The 20,124-nt window shown below is 45.5% G+C and overlaps 1 protein-coding gene across 2 annotated transcripts in view; it reads left to right on the top strand.

Annotated features, from left to right (window-relative positions):
* LOC308104686 (uncharacterized protein) overlaps positions 1-20,124 on the top strand; it is a 67,772-nt gene that overhangs the window by 3,932 nt on the left and 43,716 nt on the right. For both annotated transcript variants that reach the window (XM_080455178.1, XM_080455177.1), the window contains exons 2-5: positions 4,404-7,042; positions 8,801-8,918; positions 9,742-10,300; positions 16,084-16,551. In XM_080455178.1, coding sequence (XP_080311304.1) covers positions 4,835-7,042; positions 8,801-8,918; positions 9,742-10,300; positions 16,084-16,551 — 3,353 coding nt within the window. In that variant the 5' untranslated portion in view covers positions 4,404-4,834. The remainder of the gene's footprint in view (positions 1-4,403; positions 7,043-8,800; positions 8,919-9,741; positions 10,301-16,083; positions 16,552-20,124) is intronic.

Raw genomic sequence — 20,124 nt, 5'->3', positions numbered from 1 at the left:
CTGTCAAATTTGTATAACCATCAAGTAACATGCAAGTAAGCAATGAACAGCGAGGAGTGTAGAGAAGTTTCCCTGTTTGATAACCTACAGTAGACGTTTGGCTAATTTGTGTGATTGACGTTGTACACTAAATCAGTGCACAGCATGGCAAGTGGAGGAGGGTGGCAATGATGGGCCTCTGTTGTAATCCTGGCACGGTCGAGGTGTGTGTTGCTGGAGTGTGCCCACACATCCCAAAACGGCACGAGTGCCAACTTGGCCAGAGCTCAGAAGACAGGGCATTCAAGGGTAGCACTGCAGCATGTAGGACCCCAGGCTATAGTAATGGATAACTGGACGAGCAAGAAAGGAAGGTGGGATTATTATCGATTGGATATTTAATAGGGAATGTATATATCGTTGCTGTCGGGTGGAAACCTTGTATGTCCAAAACCGCTACTTTTGAGGAAATGGAACTTACAAGTTCAGAGATAGGGGAAATAGCAGATCTACACGCTCACAATGTGTCGCATCACGATGCATTGTGAGCCTGTAGATCGGCTATTTTCACATATTTTTCTTGTATGACGAAGTGGGGCATTAAATGACAAAAAAACATATTTTATTTTTATTTGGAGATACAAGGTTTCTGCCCAACAGCAACAATATGATATGTGTAGCCTTCTGTCTGTGGCATGCATTGCACTGGCCCTGTTTTCTGCATGCATGTCCTTGATCCACCTGTGTCCATGTCTACTCTGAAACCCGTTGTCAATATGTCTTTGCAACAAGGTCACCAAGACTCCAGTTTCTTTGAGCTGTAATTTTGGCAGCAAATTGCCAGCATTGCAATTGATTAAAGTAAAATTCATGTAATGTCCTATTCCCCACTGTGATTCAGCGCTGTGTGTTGGCACTGCGTCTGGTTAAAGAGAGGCTGCGCTACATTGTTTACGTTGGGCCCTGTGATATTGTTACTGCTCTTCCTGTAAATCTATCACTCCCATATTACCCTGGCCGACTGCCAGCACCACTCTCCATTCTCACACACACACACAACCTCACTCTGTCTTTCTGCCTCTTCCTGCTGTACTTCACTCTCTCTGTCTCTTTTTATGGCCTGGCTCTGTAGCAGGTGAGCCGTCTAGAAATGGGTCTGTGTGTGTGTGTGTGTGTGTGTGTGTGTGTGTGTGTGTGTGTGTGTGTGTGTGTGTGTGTGTGTGTGTGTGTGTGTGTGTGTGTGTGTGTGTGTGTGTGTGTGTGTGTGTGTGTGTGTGTGTGTGTGTGTGTGTGTGTGTGTGTGTGTGTGTGTGTGTGTGTGTGTGTGTGTGTGTGTGTGTGTGTGTGTGTGTGTGTGTGTGTGCGTGCGTGCGTGCGTGCGTGCGTGCGTGCGTGCGTGCGTGCGTGCGTGTGTGTGTCCAGGGCTAGTCAAATTTTCTTGTGCACACTGCCAGTAGGCCAAAGGAAGCACCTCCACACATTTTTTTTGCTTGCATTTTTAGAAATATATTTAATTTGATAATGAAAGGCAACGGTGGTTTGATCGGTCAGAAACCTTTCCCATATATGGAGTCATACATAATAGATAGATGACTGATGATGTCATAGTGGCCACATGAAACCTGTGATCCACATGGGATCTACGCCGTTATTAGACCCCATCTTGTTTATTGACTCTTTGCATACACACACACACACACACACACACACACACAATTTTTTTTTTAGCTCCAGTCTGCTGGTGGCTACAAACATAAAAAATACTCTGTAGTCGTGTCTAATCAGCCTGCCGTCTCCAGGCTCCCAGAGGCCTGCTCAGTGCTCACATTTATGATGCTGCTGAAGTGATGCTCCTCTTCTTGCCCTTGGAAAGAATCAGACACCACATGGGGTTCTGAACAACAGGAGAAAGGATGGTTTTCAGCTAAATTATTTTTGGGAAATAGTTGCAAATTAGATGACAAAGTACAAATTAGGTGAAGTATAAATGATCATCATTATTAATATCATTATAAAATGATTATAAAGAGAGAGAGAGGGTTAGAGTTAGGGAGAGAGACAGTACATATGGTCTGAAAAAGGCGCGACTGAGATCGGATCATTTGAAGTGAGCACAGATGAGCACATCGGGGTCAAGGGCGAAAAAAAGTGACCTGCCTCTTGTGCCAAGCCGAGCCTCACATCATGAGCACTCTTTGTTCTGTCAACTTCAATTTGTGATGCGTATGTTCTCTCTCCCACTGTTACCATAAGGCAACTCCAATCTGTCTCTGCTGGCTACTGTCTTGATTTCATATGTCCTCTTTCTTGTGATTCTTCTTTACAAGATATTGGCCATCAAGGGCATTATTAACATGAAGAAATATACATACGAAGAGTATAAGAGAAGAGAAAGAGTCCTTTGGCCTGGCTGAAGTTTTTTCCCCACAGATTGTTGTGCTTAAAGCTTTTCTGGGTGGTGATGTGCCAAGTGGCTTCTCCAGTTTGTTGTATTACCCATAATATAACATAGTTAAGTTGACTGTCACCCAGCAGGTCTACTTACTCATAATATAACATAGTTAAGTTGACTGTCACCCAGCAGGTCTACTTACTCATAATATAAAATAGTTAAGTTGACTGTCACCCAGCAGGTCTACTTACTGTTTTGCATTTGTCTGTCTCCTCTTCGCCATCACAGGCCCACAATACTACCAAAGACATTTTTGTTATTGCGTTATTTTTGTTATTTATGTCGCGAAATTGACAATAACTTGACATCCCTATGGTTAATGCTTCTTTAATAACAGACTTCTGTTGGAACACAGAGGGGGTGAGATGTGAACATAAGGGGAAGAATGACACATTTGGCTGAGGCTACTGTCCCCCCCCCCTCCCCCAACTTTCCAGACATAACAGATACAGTATGGCCCGTGGGAAACAGGTGAATCCTGACAGGCTGAATATCGTTCTACTCTAACAGAGTTAGACCATATGCAGACACCACATATGCAGACACCCCACCATATGGACACAACCTTCTTGCTTTTCTTCTATCCTTCCATCAATGTCAAGCAGTTTGCTTGCTATAAATAAAAAACAACAACTCGTAGATCCCCTTTCTCAGGGCCTAAACAAAACTAAATTACATTTTCTTTGTCGGAGTGCATCATGACTGAGCTTGGATTTGTTGCATTCAGAATGGGAGTGACAGTGCCACCACTCTTGTGTCATCATTGGTGAGTCACAGACAAAGAGGAGGAAGTGAGGGGTAATTGCCCGCTTCCTCTTACAGCAGAATATGCTCACTTTTTACCAGTTGATACCATGTATCTATTGCACACCCCATTAAAGCACATTATAATATATATTTATATCCCAGAGATAGCGACAATGACAATTTAAGGACTTTTAAGACCTAAAAAAAAGAAATGAAAAGAGACCATTACAGCATCAAAAGTTATCAACAAACTATAGCATAAAAACTGGTCAAACATTGGCCAAATTGTCGAGGCGTTGTGAACTTGTATATCGGCTATTTTCACAATATTTATCTGTGGAACCGAGTCAAACTAAATTTAATGCCTCAACTCCTATCCAAGTGCTTGTCAGGGTGGGGGGTCCCCAGTTTAAATATGATTATTTGGGGTGTCGCGGCCTGAAAAGGTTGAGAACCACTGATCTAATTAACCAGATGTCACGTGGTGTACAGAACAAGTATGTTGAAATATTAAAAAAAAACTCTTGATCTGGCTTATGTACGGTACATGTAACAGAAAATAAGGTGGCCTGCTGGGACAGTCTCATAAACAGATATTCACTCATGTCTTTAGTAAAAATGTATACATTTTTTGGTATATATTATTATGGATCTTTTGTAAAAATGTATGTAAAATAATTGAGTAAAGTTGCCATAGCATACATTTTCAAAAGTGTCTCTCCTTGAGAGACCAGGCAGGGCAGAGGGAACAGGGAGTGATGTCACTTTACCATTTGACTTCTTTACTACCTTGGCTATTCCCAGTGGTAATTCTCTTTTGTTCAGGCAGAAAGTGCTACAGCCCTCCCGAAAAACAGAGAATGAAACTGTTACTCATCGGTGACGGGTGGGGCATTAACAGCGTTTTACAGGGCTTGAGTTAGGAGTGTTGTTTAGGTGCACCAGGAGAGTTGAAGCTAAATCCGAATTTATACTTGCGTCACATGGTTAGCTTGAAAACTAAGCAACACAGTCATCATGTGACTAAGTATAAATTAGACGTAAGTGAGGAACTCGATTAATGGGCTATACCTTTTCACACATTAACATCCACCCAATGAATCAAAGTTACGCTCTGTAATCTAAGTAGGGTATCATAGTATGACTTTATGTTCTTAATAATGATTTAATCAACTAAAACTTGAATAATCTTTACAGCCCTCCATTTCCTTTCTGTCTCTAACAGGCATGAAGATTGGAAAGCTGCTGAAGACGTCCCATGGGCGCGTTTTGTCCTCCGGTCAGTCACCCTGTGCTTGTCCACTCTGCACACAGACGTCCCAGCTAGGGACGCAGAGGAACGATCACCTAAAAATACACTGACATTCACCACCAGCAGATAAGCTGCATCAAAACACCAGGAAGAGGAAAACAAGGCAACAAGGAAGCTTATCTCCTTGTTTATCTCAGTGTCCCTCTCTTCCTCCTTTTCTCTCTCTTTGTCTCTCTCATTCTCTCATTCTCTCTTTCACTGTTTCTCTGTTTCTCTGTGTCTCTCTCTCTCTCTCTCTCTCTCTCTCTCTCTCTCTCTCTCTCTCTCTCTCTCTCTCTCTCTCTCTCTCTCTCTCTCTCTCTCTCTCTCTATCTGTGTCCTCGAGATGTGCTGAAGTAAAAGTCATGTCCCAGTCTGGAAAAGTCCTTCATCTGTATGTGGAGGTGAGGTCTGCCCCTGAGCAGGATGTGCAGAAAGGAGGTTTTGAGGAAGTGGGAGAGCGGGTTTTGGGTGTGGAATCAGCCCATGACAACACAGCAGCTCTCCTGTCTCAGCTAGCCAACCAGACCGCCTGCCAGACTGTCGCCTGTGCCTCCGCGGCTCACCGCCTTGCTCACGACTACAGTCGTAGCCAGTCTCCAGCGAGACACACCGTGAGCTTTCAGCCAGCCCACAGCTGCCAGTCCCCTACAGTTGCCAAACACCGTAGTTTACCATGTGACGGAGTCCCTGCCTCTCACTCCCCTTCGTCACCTTCCACTGGGAGGGTCGCTTCCCCTCGCACCTCTTCCAGCGGACAGAGGTTCAATGAGGAGCCAGTCGGCGATGGGAAGCGCTCTGTGGTAACCTTCAGCTACATCAAGAAGGCCAACGTGAAGACGGTGGAGAGTCCTCGCAGCACTGCGTGCCGTAGAGCAGGCAAAGAGGACAGATCCAACCCCGTCCACTTCAACAAAAGGCTCAGCGACCCCATATGGTTTGGAAGCCCTGATTCCTCCTGTGGCTCCAGTCCAAAGCTGGCCTTTCGATCTCCAGGGGGTCACCAGCACATGGGCTCCCCCGGCCCACGCCAATCCCTTCTAGACCCCATCGGCAGGGCAGCTACCCAGAGGGCCGTGGAGGAGTTTGGATCTCCCTTGCTGAGGATCAAGCTAGCCCATGCCCTCGAGCAAAGCTCAGAATCACGTTACAACCAGCAGCCCCGCTGCCAGTCCTGGGCTGGGTCTCCCATTCAGCGTCAGAACACCTGTGCTTTCTCCAGTAACCATATGACACAGGTTATTTATGGCCTGCCCCGGAGCCCAGCCTCAGACCAGCTCTCTTCTCAAACGAGGCAGCCTGCTTCAAACACGTCCCCTCTCTCAACCCCTAGCATGGGCCACCAGAGCCCGCTTCACTGGTCAGGACAGGACAGGAGTACTACAGGGAGTCCAGCCACAACAAGACAAGTTCACAGAGCTTGTACCAGGAGCCCCTCACCCCAGGGAGCAATCTTTCAACTTGGCAATAAACTAGTCGAGGGCATGAACCAGCTAAGTGGCAGCAGGCCCTCCTCACCAGCTGACAGTCCAGAGGTGGCTCACAGGCTGGCGGAGGAGGCTACCAAAGTGCCCTCTATTTTTACAGAGTCAAGAAGGTCCTCTTTGCACAATGCTTTAGGTGAGCTGGGCAGCAGCTCATACTCTGACGAGCTTCACAGTTCACCTCCAAATGCACAACAGTTCCAGCAGCAAATACTTCAGATGAACATCCCTTTACATGGGCAACACACGCCAGCAACTGACAACACAGACTCCCACCAGCCTGAAACCTCCATCTCTCAGTCACACTCGCAGGAAACTAACTCGCGTGCCAACCACACACACCAAGAGGAGGGGCAGGACCAGAGCTCCATCATTTCAGAGACTGTGGCTTCAGGTTCTCCCGCCCTCCCCTCGCGATTCCTCCGCCCCTCTCAACCTCCCACTGAGGTCAGTTCTCCCATGAGGGACCCCAGGTTGCTCCGGGCTGAGCACAGAACGCCAGATAGCCCCACCCTCCATCGGTGTCAGCCCCCTCAGTACACGGGAGACACCTGGTCCCCTGGTCCGGAGAGGAGAGGGGAGCTGAGCTGTTTTGAGGGAGAGGAATGCACAGAGTTGTCCCGCAGGCTGTTTATTCATCAGAGTGTTGAGGAGGCACCGGTCAGCTGGACCTCCAGGCAGCAGTGGGGGCTCCAGGAAGAAGAGAGCAGCACAAGACTAAGCCTCACCCGTGTATCCGGGGGCGGACGTGGGGCCCTGAGCCCTACCGCCCAGCAGAAACGTGCCGAGCAGAGGAGGAGAGAGGTCCTGCTTCTGGGGCCGGTGGTGCTAGACTCCCCGGAGGAGGACGAGGGGTGCGATGACGGCGAGGGAGACGGGCTTGAGGGATACGGTCCGGGGCAGCGGCCAGGCCTTCTGAGGGTGGAGGAGCCTCCAGAAGGGGACCAGAACGGAGCCATGGGCGGGTCCTCCTCACGGAGCTCCAGCGGTGTGACAGGCAGCCTTGGGGACAGGGATTGTGTGTCCCCAGAGTCCAGTCAGTCCAGTCACCAGAGCAATGAGACAGGGGCCGTCACCTCAGGAATACAGGTGAGAAATGTGCTCACAACCACATAGAGTAGAAAGACATAAGAACAATGGGGATGCGATCGTTTTAAAATGACTTATTCACACATTCAAGAAACAAATTGTAATTCATTCAGACAACAGGCGTATTGAAAGAATCCTACCCTGATAAGTGTAATAGAAAGCTAGCCAAATATCTGAGCTAGGAGTGATCAAGTACAGCCCTCTTGGGGGAAGGGGAAGATAACCATGGCAGCAGGTAGCAGCAGTAAGCAGCATCTACTGTAGAACGAACATGAGCTTGACATTTAGAACCACCTATCAGCGGACACATCACCTTGTGAGCTCACAGTGTTATCTGACTCCACAGCCTCATTTTATTTTATTGAAAAGGTCAAGTGAGGGACAATCGGCGACATAATTTTTCATAACCACGCGGCCAGGAGTCGAATATCCTGCTTATGGCCACTTAACAATGATTAAAATATAATTTGTGTTTATTCTTAACCACTTGAACCCTTGCATCCCTATTCTGGGGGGAACATTCCCCAACAATAGCAGATCTAGAAGCTCACAATGTGATGCTTTGTGAGCTTTTAAATCAGGCTATTTTCGGCGAAGAGATTTGGTGCAGACTCTGCAGAGTGGATCAAGTACAGGGCCGACCCGGTCAAGTATTAGTTTACTAAGTTGGCCTATAGAGGGGTTTAAGTGGGTAATTTTGGGCAATACATTCTTCAAATAGAAACTTTTCAATTGCCAGTAAGCAGTAGCCTTCTTCAACCTTGGAATTAATGTCAGTCTACTACTCCAGCAAGTGGGAGAAGCTGTAGTAATGACCTACAAATGAGTAACCTATCAACTGTTTATGTGCTGACAATAGTCACGCCTTTTACACACACATAACATGTGTTCACATTTTATGTTCCCCCAGAAAGACGCCAAAATACGTCAAACAATGGCAGTCAATGAGTTAAAAGTTATATCAAAATCCATGTAATTGTTTTTAAGATGGTTTTGTATTTTGTCAATGGTTTTGTATTTTGTAAATTCATGTGACGTGCTGCGTGCTAAAATGTATTGGTGCTATGTCATTTATTGGACTATTTATTTTTAGTTATGCTGCAGGACCACTTTGGAACAAGTGTTTCATTACTCTTTAATGTGTCCTGGGTTTAAGTTATAGTGTGATTTTACTTGTATATCCTTTACCAAAATCAAATCAATTCAAATCAAATCAAATGTTAGCTTAAATATTAATACAGTAACATTCTTATTATGCAGATTAATTTAGAACGGAAGGCGTGCAGGTCTGAAAATAACTGTGATAGTTTTTATTTGATCGTTTAAGTTATTGAACTGTCCCAGAATTAACTACAGAGATAGATTTGTAGTCTGTATTCGTGCGTACATACATACGTTTGCATGTAAGTATAGGTCGGAGAGGCTTATTGTTGGTATCAGCCGAGAACGCAGGGGTCTATCCCTGTTACAATGTGCTAGACCCCTGGGAGATGGATTGCTGAGGTCGAGTGCCACATTTATCATCAGCTCCCAGTACTTACCGCACAACGTGCCACACCCAAGCCGTGCCCGGGATTGACCTTGTGGTTCAAAGGCAAGAGCTCTACCGACTGAGCTATCCGGACACATGTGCATGTGCATGTTTGCATTCATGTTTTTTTTTACCACTTTATTTCTTTTCAGAGAGATGTCATAATGTGCATACGCGTATCACACCAGCAGTATCTTTTATCTTTTATTTTGCATTTGTATTTGCAGACGGACAGTGGCTGTTTGGTGCCTGGGCCCTCACTCCACTGTCAGAGGATAGCACGTGCCAAGTGGGAGTTCTTATTCGGGACCCCTGCTGAGGAGGCTGCCAGCAGGGGGGAGAAAAGTGAGAGCTAAATACACCGCTGACACATCATGATAAAGCTTTGAAGTTTTGATTCCCTGCCTATTGCCAGAATTAGACAGGATGACGTGACTGCATGCACTAGTAGTATCATAGTAGATCAAATGTCAGTGCAAGCATTTGAAAAGTGTATCTTGTCCACTGGGTGTAGTTACGACTCAGATTTAGAAAGTACAGTATAGCACTTAATGTTGTACACTACACAGTAAAATCCTTAGTATTCATTTAGCTTTGGGAGTGAACAAATCTGTCAGTTACAAATGGATAAATGAACTCTGAGGATGTGTGTAGTTAAGATGGTGGGCAGTCTGAATTAAATAAATGCATTTCCTTTTGGGAATCTGGCTTCATATTTGATCATTTTACAATTTAACATTACACCTGGCATTCAAAAATAGCATTTCTACAAACTCACAATGTGTCAAATCGCGACGTGTTGTGAGATTGTATGTGTATACAATATCCCCTCTGTTTTTTTGTTTGTTTGTGTGTACTGTACACTGCATCATATCCTTTCTCATGGCACAAATTACTTCTGCCAGGTGAATGCCTTTTAAAAAGTAATCGTTCCAGGAATTGATCTTTTGATTGATGACAGTGTATTTGAAATTCTATATTATATTATATTAATACGATTTCATTGAGACTAGACTCACTAAACTTACTTAACAGTCAAAGGAGAGTTTGCTTTTTTCTCCTTTTTTCCCAATCTCCTTTTTTTTAAATAAATTATGCTGCTATAATTTCACACAACAGTGGTCATCTCTCTCTCCGTCTCTCGCTCTCCTCCCTCTCTTGCTGTCAGACACTCTGGAAGTCTCCACAGCGCCACCCAGTGGCAACTCCAGCGAGTCTCCCACGCCAACGCCCCCATCCTCCTTGCCCCTCCTCCTGGGCAACCACGACGTGCAGCACGTGGAGGTGGAGCTGGTGACCCCTCCCCCGGCGGCGTTGGGCGCGTCGTCGCCCAAGACGGGCATCATCCGGCGGACGCTCAAGTACTCGGAGACGGACCTGGACGCGGTGCCGCTCCGCTGCTACCGCGAGACCGACATTGACGAGGTGCTGCTGCTCGCCGAGCAGGAGGACGCCGACTCCGCGTTCGGCAGCAACCGCAGCGTGCTGGGCACCTCGGGCACGGGGAGCAGCCCCCTGGGGGGTCTGGCCTACGAGGGGCCGGATGGGGAGGTGGGAGGAAGAGGCGGAGGAGAGGAGGAAGAGCAGCAGGAGGAAGAGGAGGAAGATGAAGAGGAAGAGGAGGAGGAGGTGGTGAGCTGGGCCAGCGTGAGGATGCAGGGCGACAGCAGGATGAGGCAGCATGCTGCCCTGGAGGAGCCAGAGGTGTACGGACACCTGCTCAAGAGGTGAGCTGGGTTCACCAGCCTGAACACGAGAGAGTGTGCATTCATATGCATGGTCTATTCTTGTACCCACAACACACTCTCTCTCACACACACACACACACACACACACACACACACACACAGACACACACACACACACACACACACACACACACACACACACACACACACACACACACACACACACACACACACACACACATACGCGCACGGACACGCCCACACACACAGGCACAGGCACAGGCACACACACACACACACACACACACACACACACACACACACACACACACACACACACACACACACACACACATACATACACACACACACACACACACACACACACACACACACACACACACACACACACACACACACACACACATACACACACACAAATGTGGGCCTGTACACTCACACAGCTAAATCCTGAGTGTTCATTTAACTTCAAGTTTTACACTCTGGGTTACCCACTTAAGCCCTATATACTGTGTCGTACGACAAATAGCAAAAATTGACGAGCTACAAACTCACAATATGCTCACAACAATTCTTGAAAATTCTTGGAACATTTTTGAAAATATATTTTCTGGGCTTCATATCAGTATCACTGTTCAGGGCATCGACATTGATGTCGTTTTGTGTTTTTTGGGTTGTGTGTGTGTGTGTGTGTGTGTGTGTGTGTGTGTGTGTGCGTGTGTGTGTGTGTGTGTGTGTGTGTGTGTGTGTGTGTATGTGTGTGTGTGTGTGTGTGTGTGTGTGTGTGTGTGTGTGTGTGTGTGTGTGTGTGTGTGTGTGTGTGTGTGTATGTGTGTGTGTGTGTGTGTTTAGTTTCGACTACCTCCTGTTGTGACTGACTGACAGTGAGGATGAGTTCTTGTTGCCTTAGTTTAGTCTTCTTTGTCTTGTCCTATTTGTTTTGCATGTCTCTTACTTCTCTTTCTCTTTCTGTGGACTGCGAACCGGGCCAGTGTAATAACTGGATGGGGGGCACACTACAAATCCTGAACCTATGAACCTCCTTACAAACAAACTTGAATGACACATTCAGGCGTTGACTTTTTTTCTTCTTCACGGAAGCACAGTGAAACCCTCCGTGATTAGCAACCATCAGGGGATCGATCATACTGGAGCTAAATATTCTGTGACTACTCAAAAAGGATAGAAAAATCGAATAACACCCTGGCAGAAGCTAAAAAAACGTATTAGTACACTGGTGTTTCTCTTGTCACACCATTAACAGTGTGCGGGCTTTCCTCCTGAATGGACAAGCAGGTGTCTCTTCAAACTTCTTGATTCACTGAAACTCTTGCCACAGTGTTTACAGAGGTAAGGTTTTTCTCCCGTATGGACACGCTGGTGTGTGTTCAGGATCAAACCGACTGAAACTCTTGTCACACTGTTTACAGTGGAAAGGCTTTTCTCCGGTATGGACACGCTGATGTGTGTTCAGGTTATCAAACCGACTGAAACTCTTGTCACGCTGTTTATATTGGAAAGGCTTTTCTCCCTTATGGACACGCTGGTGTGTTTTCAGGTTATCAAACCGAGTGAAACTCTTGTCACACCGTTTACAGTAGTAAGGTTTTTCTCCGGTGTGTATACGCAGGTGTTTCACCAGCGTACTTGATTCACTGAAACTCTTTCCACACTGTTTACAGTGGTAAGGTTTTTCTCCGGTGTGTATACGCAGGTGTTTCACCAGCGTACTTGAGTCACTGAAACTCTTGTCACAATGTTTACAGAGGTAAGGTTTTTCTCCAGAATGGACAAGCAGGTGTTTCTTCAGGTTTCCTAACTGTCTGAAACTCTTGTCACACTGTTTACAGTGGTAAGGTTTTTCTCCGGTGTGGATACGCTGATGTGTCTTCAAATGGTGTAAAACACTGAAACTTTTGTCACAGTGTATACAGTTGAAAGGTTTTTCTCCGGTATGGACACGCTGATGTCTATTCAGACTACTTATCTGACTGAAACTCTTGCGACACTGTTCACAGTGGTAAGGTTTTTCTCCGGTGTGGATACGCAGGTGTATCACCAGCGCACTTGATTCACTGAACATCTTGTTACACTTTTTACAGTGGAAAGGCTTTTCTCCGGTATGGACACGCTGGTGTGTGTTCAGGCTATCAAACCGACTGAAACTCTTGTCACACTGTTTACAGTGGAAAGGCTTTTCTCCTGTGTGGAAAAGCTGGTGTCTATTCAGAGAACTGAAACACCGAAAACTCTTGTCACACTCTTCAAAGATGTGGGTTGTCTCTCCTGTCCCCTGATGTGTTGTCACTTCTTCCGGATGAGTTGAAGTCATGGTAATCTGTTGATGACTGTAAGATCTCGGTTCGTCTGTGTCCCCTTTTTGGCTGGTTCCAGAGATTCTGACTTGCTTGAAGACTTTGGGAGGATCTTAGCATTCCTTATGATTCGGCAGAAGAGGTCAATACGCTGCAATGTTGGAGGGTGAACAATTTGTCCTTTTAGCTTCTGTGCACTCACAAGTCTCCCTGTACGGTCCTCTCTGTCAAGTTCAACCTCCCCGTCTCTCTAAAAGGCAGATAATCGGCTGGTTCGTTAGACCGGACTCAAAAGCCACAGTGATGGTATCAAGCAGGAGGTGAACCGATATGACCCTTAGCAAGCCAAGGAGAAGGAGGTTCAGTGGGGTTGAAGATGTGGTACGTGCTTAACTGTGTTGTAAGGTCAGCTAATTGTGCCTGTATTGATTCTTATTCCGCTGGAGAGAGTTTAAGGTCGCGTGAGTGTCGCTGATGGAACTGAACTCGGCCAGGGGATACCTTTGCCTTTATACGTTTGGCCGTGGTGCTAGTGTGATGGTGATGTCAGTCATATCCGTATATGGATCAAGTGATGTCAGTTAAGCCCAAAGATAGGTTCTATGATATCAGTCTTGGATGTTTCGGTGGTCTCCATATATGGGCCTCCAGGAGGGGTTCTCTGATGTCAGAGCTATGTATGTTGGTTATCTACATATATAGAAGTCTATGATGCTCTGAATGTTCTCTACATCCCTGTCTCTCTCTAAAAACACACTTACATTTATATGAAGTGAAACTCCCTTATATAAGGCTGACCAGAGCTCCTGTCTGACATCACACATGCACAAGCAGTTGCCCATGCATGCCTGTCCCCGCGTCGGATGATGGTCGTACACGTGTCCTGAACCGTTCGGAAACAAATGCCCCTCAGGTCGTGCAATACCGGTTTTCAGAGTACCCGTTGCACCCGAGTATTTAGTGCAGAAGCCATTAACATAGTATTTGGAGGCCAGTCCATGACGTTAGTACTATAATGTCATCTTAATGACATCAGGGCCCTCCATAACAGGAGATTTGTGGATCTTTTACGACATAAACTAAGGTATATTTAAGGTGAAAAGAAATCGGCACCCGCCTGAATGTGTCATTCAAGTTTGTTTGTAAGGAGGTTCCTAGGTTCAGGATTTGTAGTGCGCCCCCCATCCAGTTATTACACTGGCCCGGTTCGCAGTCCACAGAAAGAGAGAGAAGTAAGAGACATGCAAAACACATAGGACAAGACAAAGAAGACTAAACTAGGACAACAAGAACTCATTCTCACTGTCAGTCAGTCACAACAGGAGGTAGTAGAAACTAAACACACACACACACACACACACACACACACACACACACACACACACACACACACACACACACACAACCCAAAAAACACAAAACGACATCATTGTCGATGCCCTGAACAGTAATACTGATATAATGCCCAGACATCTCACTATCCTTCCGCCGTCGATGTATGGATCTCCACGATGGTGTGCCAAAGGTTTTCAGGATGCTATGGCTTTAGTCCAGGGGTCGGCAACTGGCGGCCCGCGGGCTGAAATTGCACCTCCCCCCACATTTTATTTTATTTTACAATATTAGCTATAATATCCAAATAGAGTATAAATAAAAACCCTAACAGTGTGGTGTGTTTTACAGTGACCGATAAATACGGTAACAGTGTTGTTGTGTGTCTTACAGTGACTCTGATAAGGAGATAAGAACGGTAACGGTGTTGTCTTACAGTGACTCTGATAAGAACGGTAACGGTGTTGTGTGTCTTACAGTGACTCTGATAAGAACGGTAACAGTGTTGTGTGTCTTACAGTGACTCCTGTAAGAACGGTAACAGTGTCTTGTTCTTATCAGTGTCTTGTGTGTGTTACAGTGACCGATAAAAGCGATAACGGTAAGGATAAGGGTCTATTTGGTTCCATTTGTTTACTCTGAGAGTTACACACACATAAGGGTCTATTTGGTTCCATTAGTACATTTTCGGAGTTACAGACACAAGGGTCTATTTGATTCAATTTGTACACTCAGAGTTACAGACACATAAGGGTCCATTTGGTTCCTAACTATCAATCATCTAACCGGGGACCTCTGGAACCCACCCACTAACACATTCACCGCCATTGACGGAGATCTCCATCATAAAAAAAAATAAAAAATGAATTTAGATTTACTTCTCCATTCACTTCCTGGTTAACTTATTACTTTAAAATCCTGTATCTCGGCTCCTGTGTTTTACTATGTATTTTTGGCGAAACATGCAATTTTCAACCGGGTATCACAAGCGAACGGGAGGTTGCGATGACATTTTTCTTCTCTTCTCGGAAGCACAGTGAAACCCTCCGTGATTAGCAACCATCAGGGGATCGATCATACTGGAGCTGAATATTCTATGACTACTTAAAAAGGTTAGAAAAATCAAATAACACCCTGGCAGAAGTTAAAAAAACGTATTCATAGTACGCTGGTGTTTCTTTAAATAACCTGACACACTGAAACTCTTGTCACATTGTTAACAGTGGGAGGGCTTTCCTCCTGAATGGACAAGCAGGTGTCTCTTTAAACTTCTTGATTCACTGAAACACTTGCCACAGTGTTCACAGAGGTAAGGTTTTTCTCCGGTGTGAATACGCTGGTGTTTCTTTAGGTAAGCTGGTGCACTGAAACTCTTGTCACACTGTTTACAATGGAAGAGCTTTTCTTTAGAATGGACAATCAGGTGTTTCTTCAGGTGTCCTAACTGTCTGAAACTCTTGACACACTGTTCACAGTGGTAAGGTTTTTCTCCGGTATGGACACGCTGATGTGTTTTCAGGTTTTCTAACCGACTGAAACTCTTGTCACACTGTTTACAGTGGTAAGGCTTTTCTCCGGTATGGACACACTGATGTGTTTTCAGGTTTAACAGACTGAAACTCTTTTTCGTTGGAGGGTGAACGATTTGTCCTTTAGGCTTCTGTGCACTCACTGTTCTGTCCGGTTCTCTCTGTCAGGTTCAACCTATCCGTCTCTCTCGAAGGACACTCAAATTTATATGATTATTTTCTTCGCCTTTAATGACATGCCCAAAATAGGCACACCATGTTGAAAGTGATTAAATTAACACTCAGGATTTCACTGTATGGTAACACACACATAAGAGAATACACTGCTGGTGAAGCAGGACCGTCTATCTGACCCATATTATGATCTATATTTTGATCCCACCCGCAGCCTAGTTTTACAAGTAGACCACAAACTGGTTTGATGGCATTTTTTCATTCATTAAACACAGGTTTTTAAGCAACAGCGCAATACATGGTTTGGTACAGACAGCCATAACGTCATTTATTTGGTGTGGGATGAGTGACATTTTGTGTGTGAACTTTGTACTTAGCTTTCACGAACTGGAACTGAGCTTTATAAACACTGCGTTGTTGATGAGGTCATTTACTCGGTTCTCTCTCCCAGGCCACTGGAAACGTTTTTCGACAACCACCACCCAGCCCTGAAATCACCCCTCCTGGTCTCCGGTCCCCGCCGCGCCACCGAGGACACCTTCAGCCGCCACTTTGAGAATATCATGGAGTCTCACCGGGCCAAGGGCACGTCCTACAACAGCCTGGATAGCGAGGAGCTGCTGACCTCCACCACCCAAACCGTGCTGACGTTTGACCTGCCCACTCTGACCCCAGCCATCCAGGGCCCCATGTGCCATAGCGCCAGGCAGATCGTCCAGCTAAGTTTCGCCCCGCTGGCGCATCACGAGAGGACCAGCCGGTCCGACACCATCCTCACTGAGACCGGGGACTCGGACGCAACGCGTGCTCCCTCCAGCGAGCGGCTGAGCAGTGGTTCTGAGGACACGCCGCCCAGAGGCGGAGAGCCACGCCGGCTGGGGAGCAGCTGGTACAGTAACCCTTCCTTCTCCTTCCCAAGGTGAGTCAGTCGATCCAAAACACGTTCGGTCAGCAGTTTCTGAAAGTAATAGCTCCGGTGCTGGTTTAAATGTCTGGGATAGAGACTGTTCCGATGTCGGATAGGTCTGGTTTAAAGTCTGGGAACTAAACTGTTCCAGTGGAGGGTAGTTCTTTTATTTTATTTTATTATGTCTAGGAAAGAAACTGTTCCAGTGCTGTGTAGTTTTGGTTTAAATGTCTGAGAAAGAAACTGTTCCATTGCTTTGCAGTTTTGGTTTAAATGTCTAGGAAAGAAACTGTTCCATTGCTGTGTAGTTCTGATTTAAATGTCTGGGACTGGGAATAGCGCTGTCACGATTATGATATTTTACTTGATGATTAATTGTCATACAAATAATTGCGTTTAACGATTTAATTTTGTGGCTTTTAGGCACAGGGCAGATATGACAAAAACATAAATACGCAATGAAATGAGAAATGACTGACAATGACCGATACCAATAATCAAAATAAATCATGTATTATGGCAAAAATACGGTATATTGTATACGCATAATGTTACAAAAGAGTGGATATAGACGATCTGCTATTTCCGCAAGTTTTTAAAATGTTTCAAAATGTATGAACCTTTCTCAACATGGAAGCGATTATGACAATTATGCAAAATATTTGTGGTTATCTCAAATAATTATGATTAGGCGATTATGTAATAATTGTGACAGGCCTAACTGAGAAAGAAACTTCCGGTAAAAAAAAAATTATAATAATAATCTGGGAGATAAACTGTTACTGTTACTGGTAGTATTTGAAAGTAATAAGTATAGTATGTATTATATAAAGTAAGTAGCCTTGGGAACCAACGGTTCCATTTGGCCCATAATGCAGGAGCCTATCTCCTGTTTCTGTAGCGTGAGGTAGCTTGATGTACAAGTACATCCCCCAGCCATGATGTATAACACAACCCCTAGAAAGTATATTGCAGGGACTTACTCCCAATCCAACCCATGATATTGACTGGGAGGAAGCACGACCTCCCAATCTCAGGGCAGACACTCTAACCACATGGCCACTGAGCTGGTAATATATATTATATTGCATTTATTATATTACATTTTGAAAGTAACTTCCCCAACACTGGTCATGATAAACTTCTTTATCTTACATGATTATTCTAAGATCATAGCAATAGGAATGCTGACGAGTTTCCTGGTTTGAATGATTTTGCAGCCATTGGATATGGTTCATTTCAGCACGGTACAAAAACTTTGTTGCAGACACTTGAAACTTGGTTGAGACAGGTAATCCAATATGCTAAATATCATTGTGCATGTTATTTTCTGGGGAAAGAGGCATTATCGTCACAATATATTTCCAACTGTGACTCAGTTACACAGGCATGTTTTGTAATGTTTTTAAGTGTGTTGCACAGAGCAGCTCTGCAGTGCTATTCTGGAGCAGAGCAGTTTGGAGAGAAGGTCAAAGTGAAGGCTGACTTTGGTCCTCTGCTGTCTCCGCCAGCCAGGCAATTTGTGTGTGTGTGTGTGTGTGTGTGTGTGTGTGTGTGTGTGTGTGTGTGTGTGTGTGTGTGTGTGTGTGTGTGTGTGTGTGTGTGTGTGTGTGTGTGTGTGTGTGTGTGTGTGTGTGTGTGTGTGTGTGTGTGTGTGTGTGTGTGTGCGCGTGCGTGCGTGTGTGTGTGTGTGTGTGTGCGCGCCCGTGCCTGTGCGTGTGTGTGTGTGTGTGTGTGTGTGTGTGTGTGTGTGTGAAAGAGACACAGGCAGATGGCTACTGCAACAGGCTCACCTTGACTGTCAGAGATGCACAATGTAACTCCCTGGAGTCTCCACCATTGTATGTATCGTTGCTTTTGGAATCCACGCTGATGAAGTCAGACTGGGTCTCAGGGCATTGGACAAGGGTTTAGCTGTGAAAAGCTTATGCAAGTTCCTGAAGAAGGTTGTCTTTTTTATATGAATTACTTGTGAGGACACTGCAGTGGAACTGTGACTGCACAGGGTCACCTTGTTGTAAAGTCCACTAGATGGCAGCAGAGGACCACAGAACCGTTTTATGTATGTATGTATTTATGTATGTATGTACTTATGAGATAATGAAGAGGAACTCTGGCCTCTACTACATAATAAATCATAATAAATTGAACATTGCTGTGTGGTAAAGGCACTGATGTGCATAATGCATCTTTAAGGTAATGGAGATAGAACGAAAAAAAAAGTGCTTGAACAGCAAAAAGTGCCAAAAGGAAAAACTAATCAGTAACACTTTTCAGATGCTTAACAAACGTTAAAACTGTGTGTGTGTGTGTGTGTGTGTGTGTGTGTGTGTGTGTGTGTGTGTGTGTGTGTGTGTGTGTGTGCGTGCGTGCGTGCGTGCGTGCGTGCGTGCGTGCGTGCGTGCGTGCGTGCGTGCGTGCGTGCGTGCGTGCGTGCGTGCGTGCGTGCGTGCGTGTGTGTACAGTCTTTGTGTACAGTATGTTGGTTGTTGTGCCAGGAATCCCGTTGTGTTGTCTGTTTTTCTGTTGTTTATCGAACAGTGGTTTGATTGTGTATGTGTGCCGGCTTGAAACGTCTTACCAGCCCTTTGACACAGAAAAAGGAAACATAATCCAGGCTCAAATCCTTGTGAACGACACACAAAAAGCCTGTGTCCTAAACAGTACCTCAGCTTCACTTAAAAAAAAAACCTTTCATTCCAAGTTGTTATTCAGTCTATTGTGGGTGATAATACTTTCAAGTGAATGTTTGCATTACACTGGTTTTGTTATCAGGCTGTTCCTGACCAGCCCAGCTCTGGATTCCAGAAACAGCAGTGCAAATATTTCTGAGGACTTGTTGTCCATACTTTGATAGAAGTTGGAATTTACCCCCCCCCCCCATTAAAAAAAAACCTTTTGAGATGGTCTGGGCCAGTAGACAGAGGCCCATTGTGCAAAATGGCCCGTCGGACGGCCTCCAGTTATGTGCTAATAGACGGTTGAAGCAGGGGCTGCCGTTAGACAGTTCTTTCAGAACCTCAGCAAGTGTTGTGCTATACTGTAGCTCTTCATTAGACAACACCAACAGGTGGTGGGTTAGCGATACTGCGCTGCAACTACAATGTTACAGTAATCTCTCAGTATTCACAACGGAGGCCTCAATGATGTGCATTCTGTAAACAGACACCAGCGTGGTCCACGTTTATGTACAAAAAGGCTGGGGAACAATATTTGAGGTGCACACCCTGAGAAAACGCCCCTGAGTTTTGTCCCTGACACCTTGCATCTTTTGTTTCCTCTAGGCACACTAATAGCTTACACCACAAACCGTGGACAGTGTGTACATAAAGCCCAGAGGATACACATACAGAGCATGAGTAATTGGAGCTAGGGAAAGGGAAAGAGGGGTGAGAAATAGAGAGAGAGAGAGAGTGAGAGAGTGAGAGAGAGAGAGAGAGAGAGAGAGAGAGAGAGAGAGAGAGAGAGAGAGAGAGAGAGAGAGAGAGAGAGGTGGATGGATAGAGGGAGAAAGGGAGGGAGGGAGGGAGGGAGGGAGGGAGGAAAAGGGATTTCTAGTGAAAGGCAGCCAAGTTTCCTGCCAAG

Source organism: Gymnoscopelus braueri, assembly GCF_963280865.1.
Source record: "Gymnoscopelus braueri genome assembly, chromosome: 17".
Lineage (NCBI taxonomy): Eukaryota > Metazoa > Chordata > Actinopteri > Myctophiformes > Myctophidae > Gymnoscopelus > Gymnoscopelus braueri.
The sequence above is the reverse complement of the archived record's forward strand: the minus strand, read 5'-3'. Positions and strand labels throughout refer to the sequence as shown.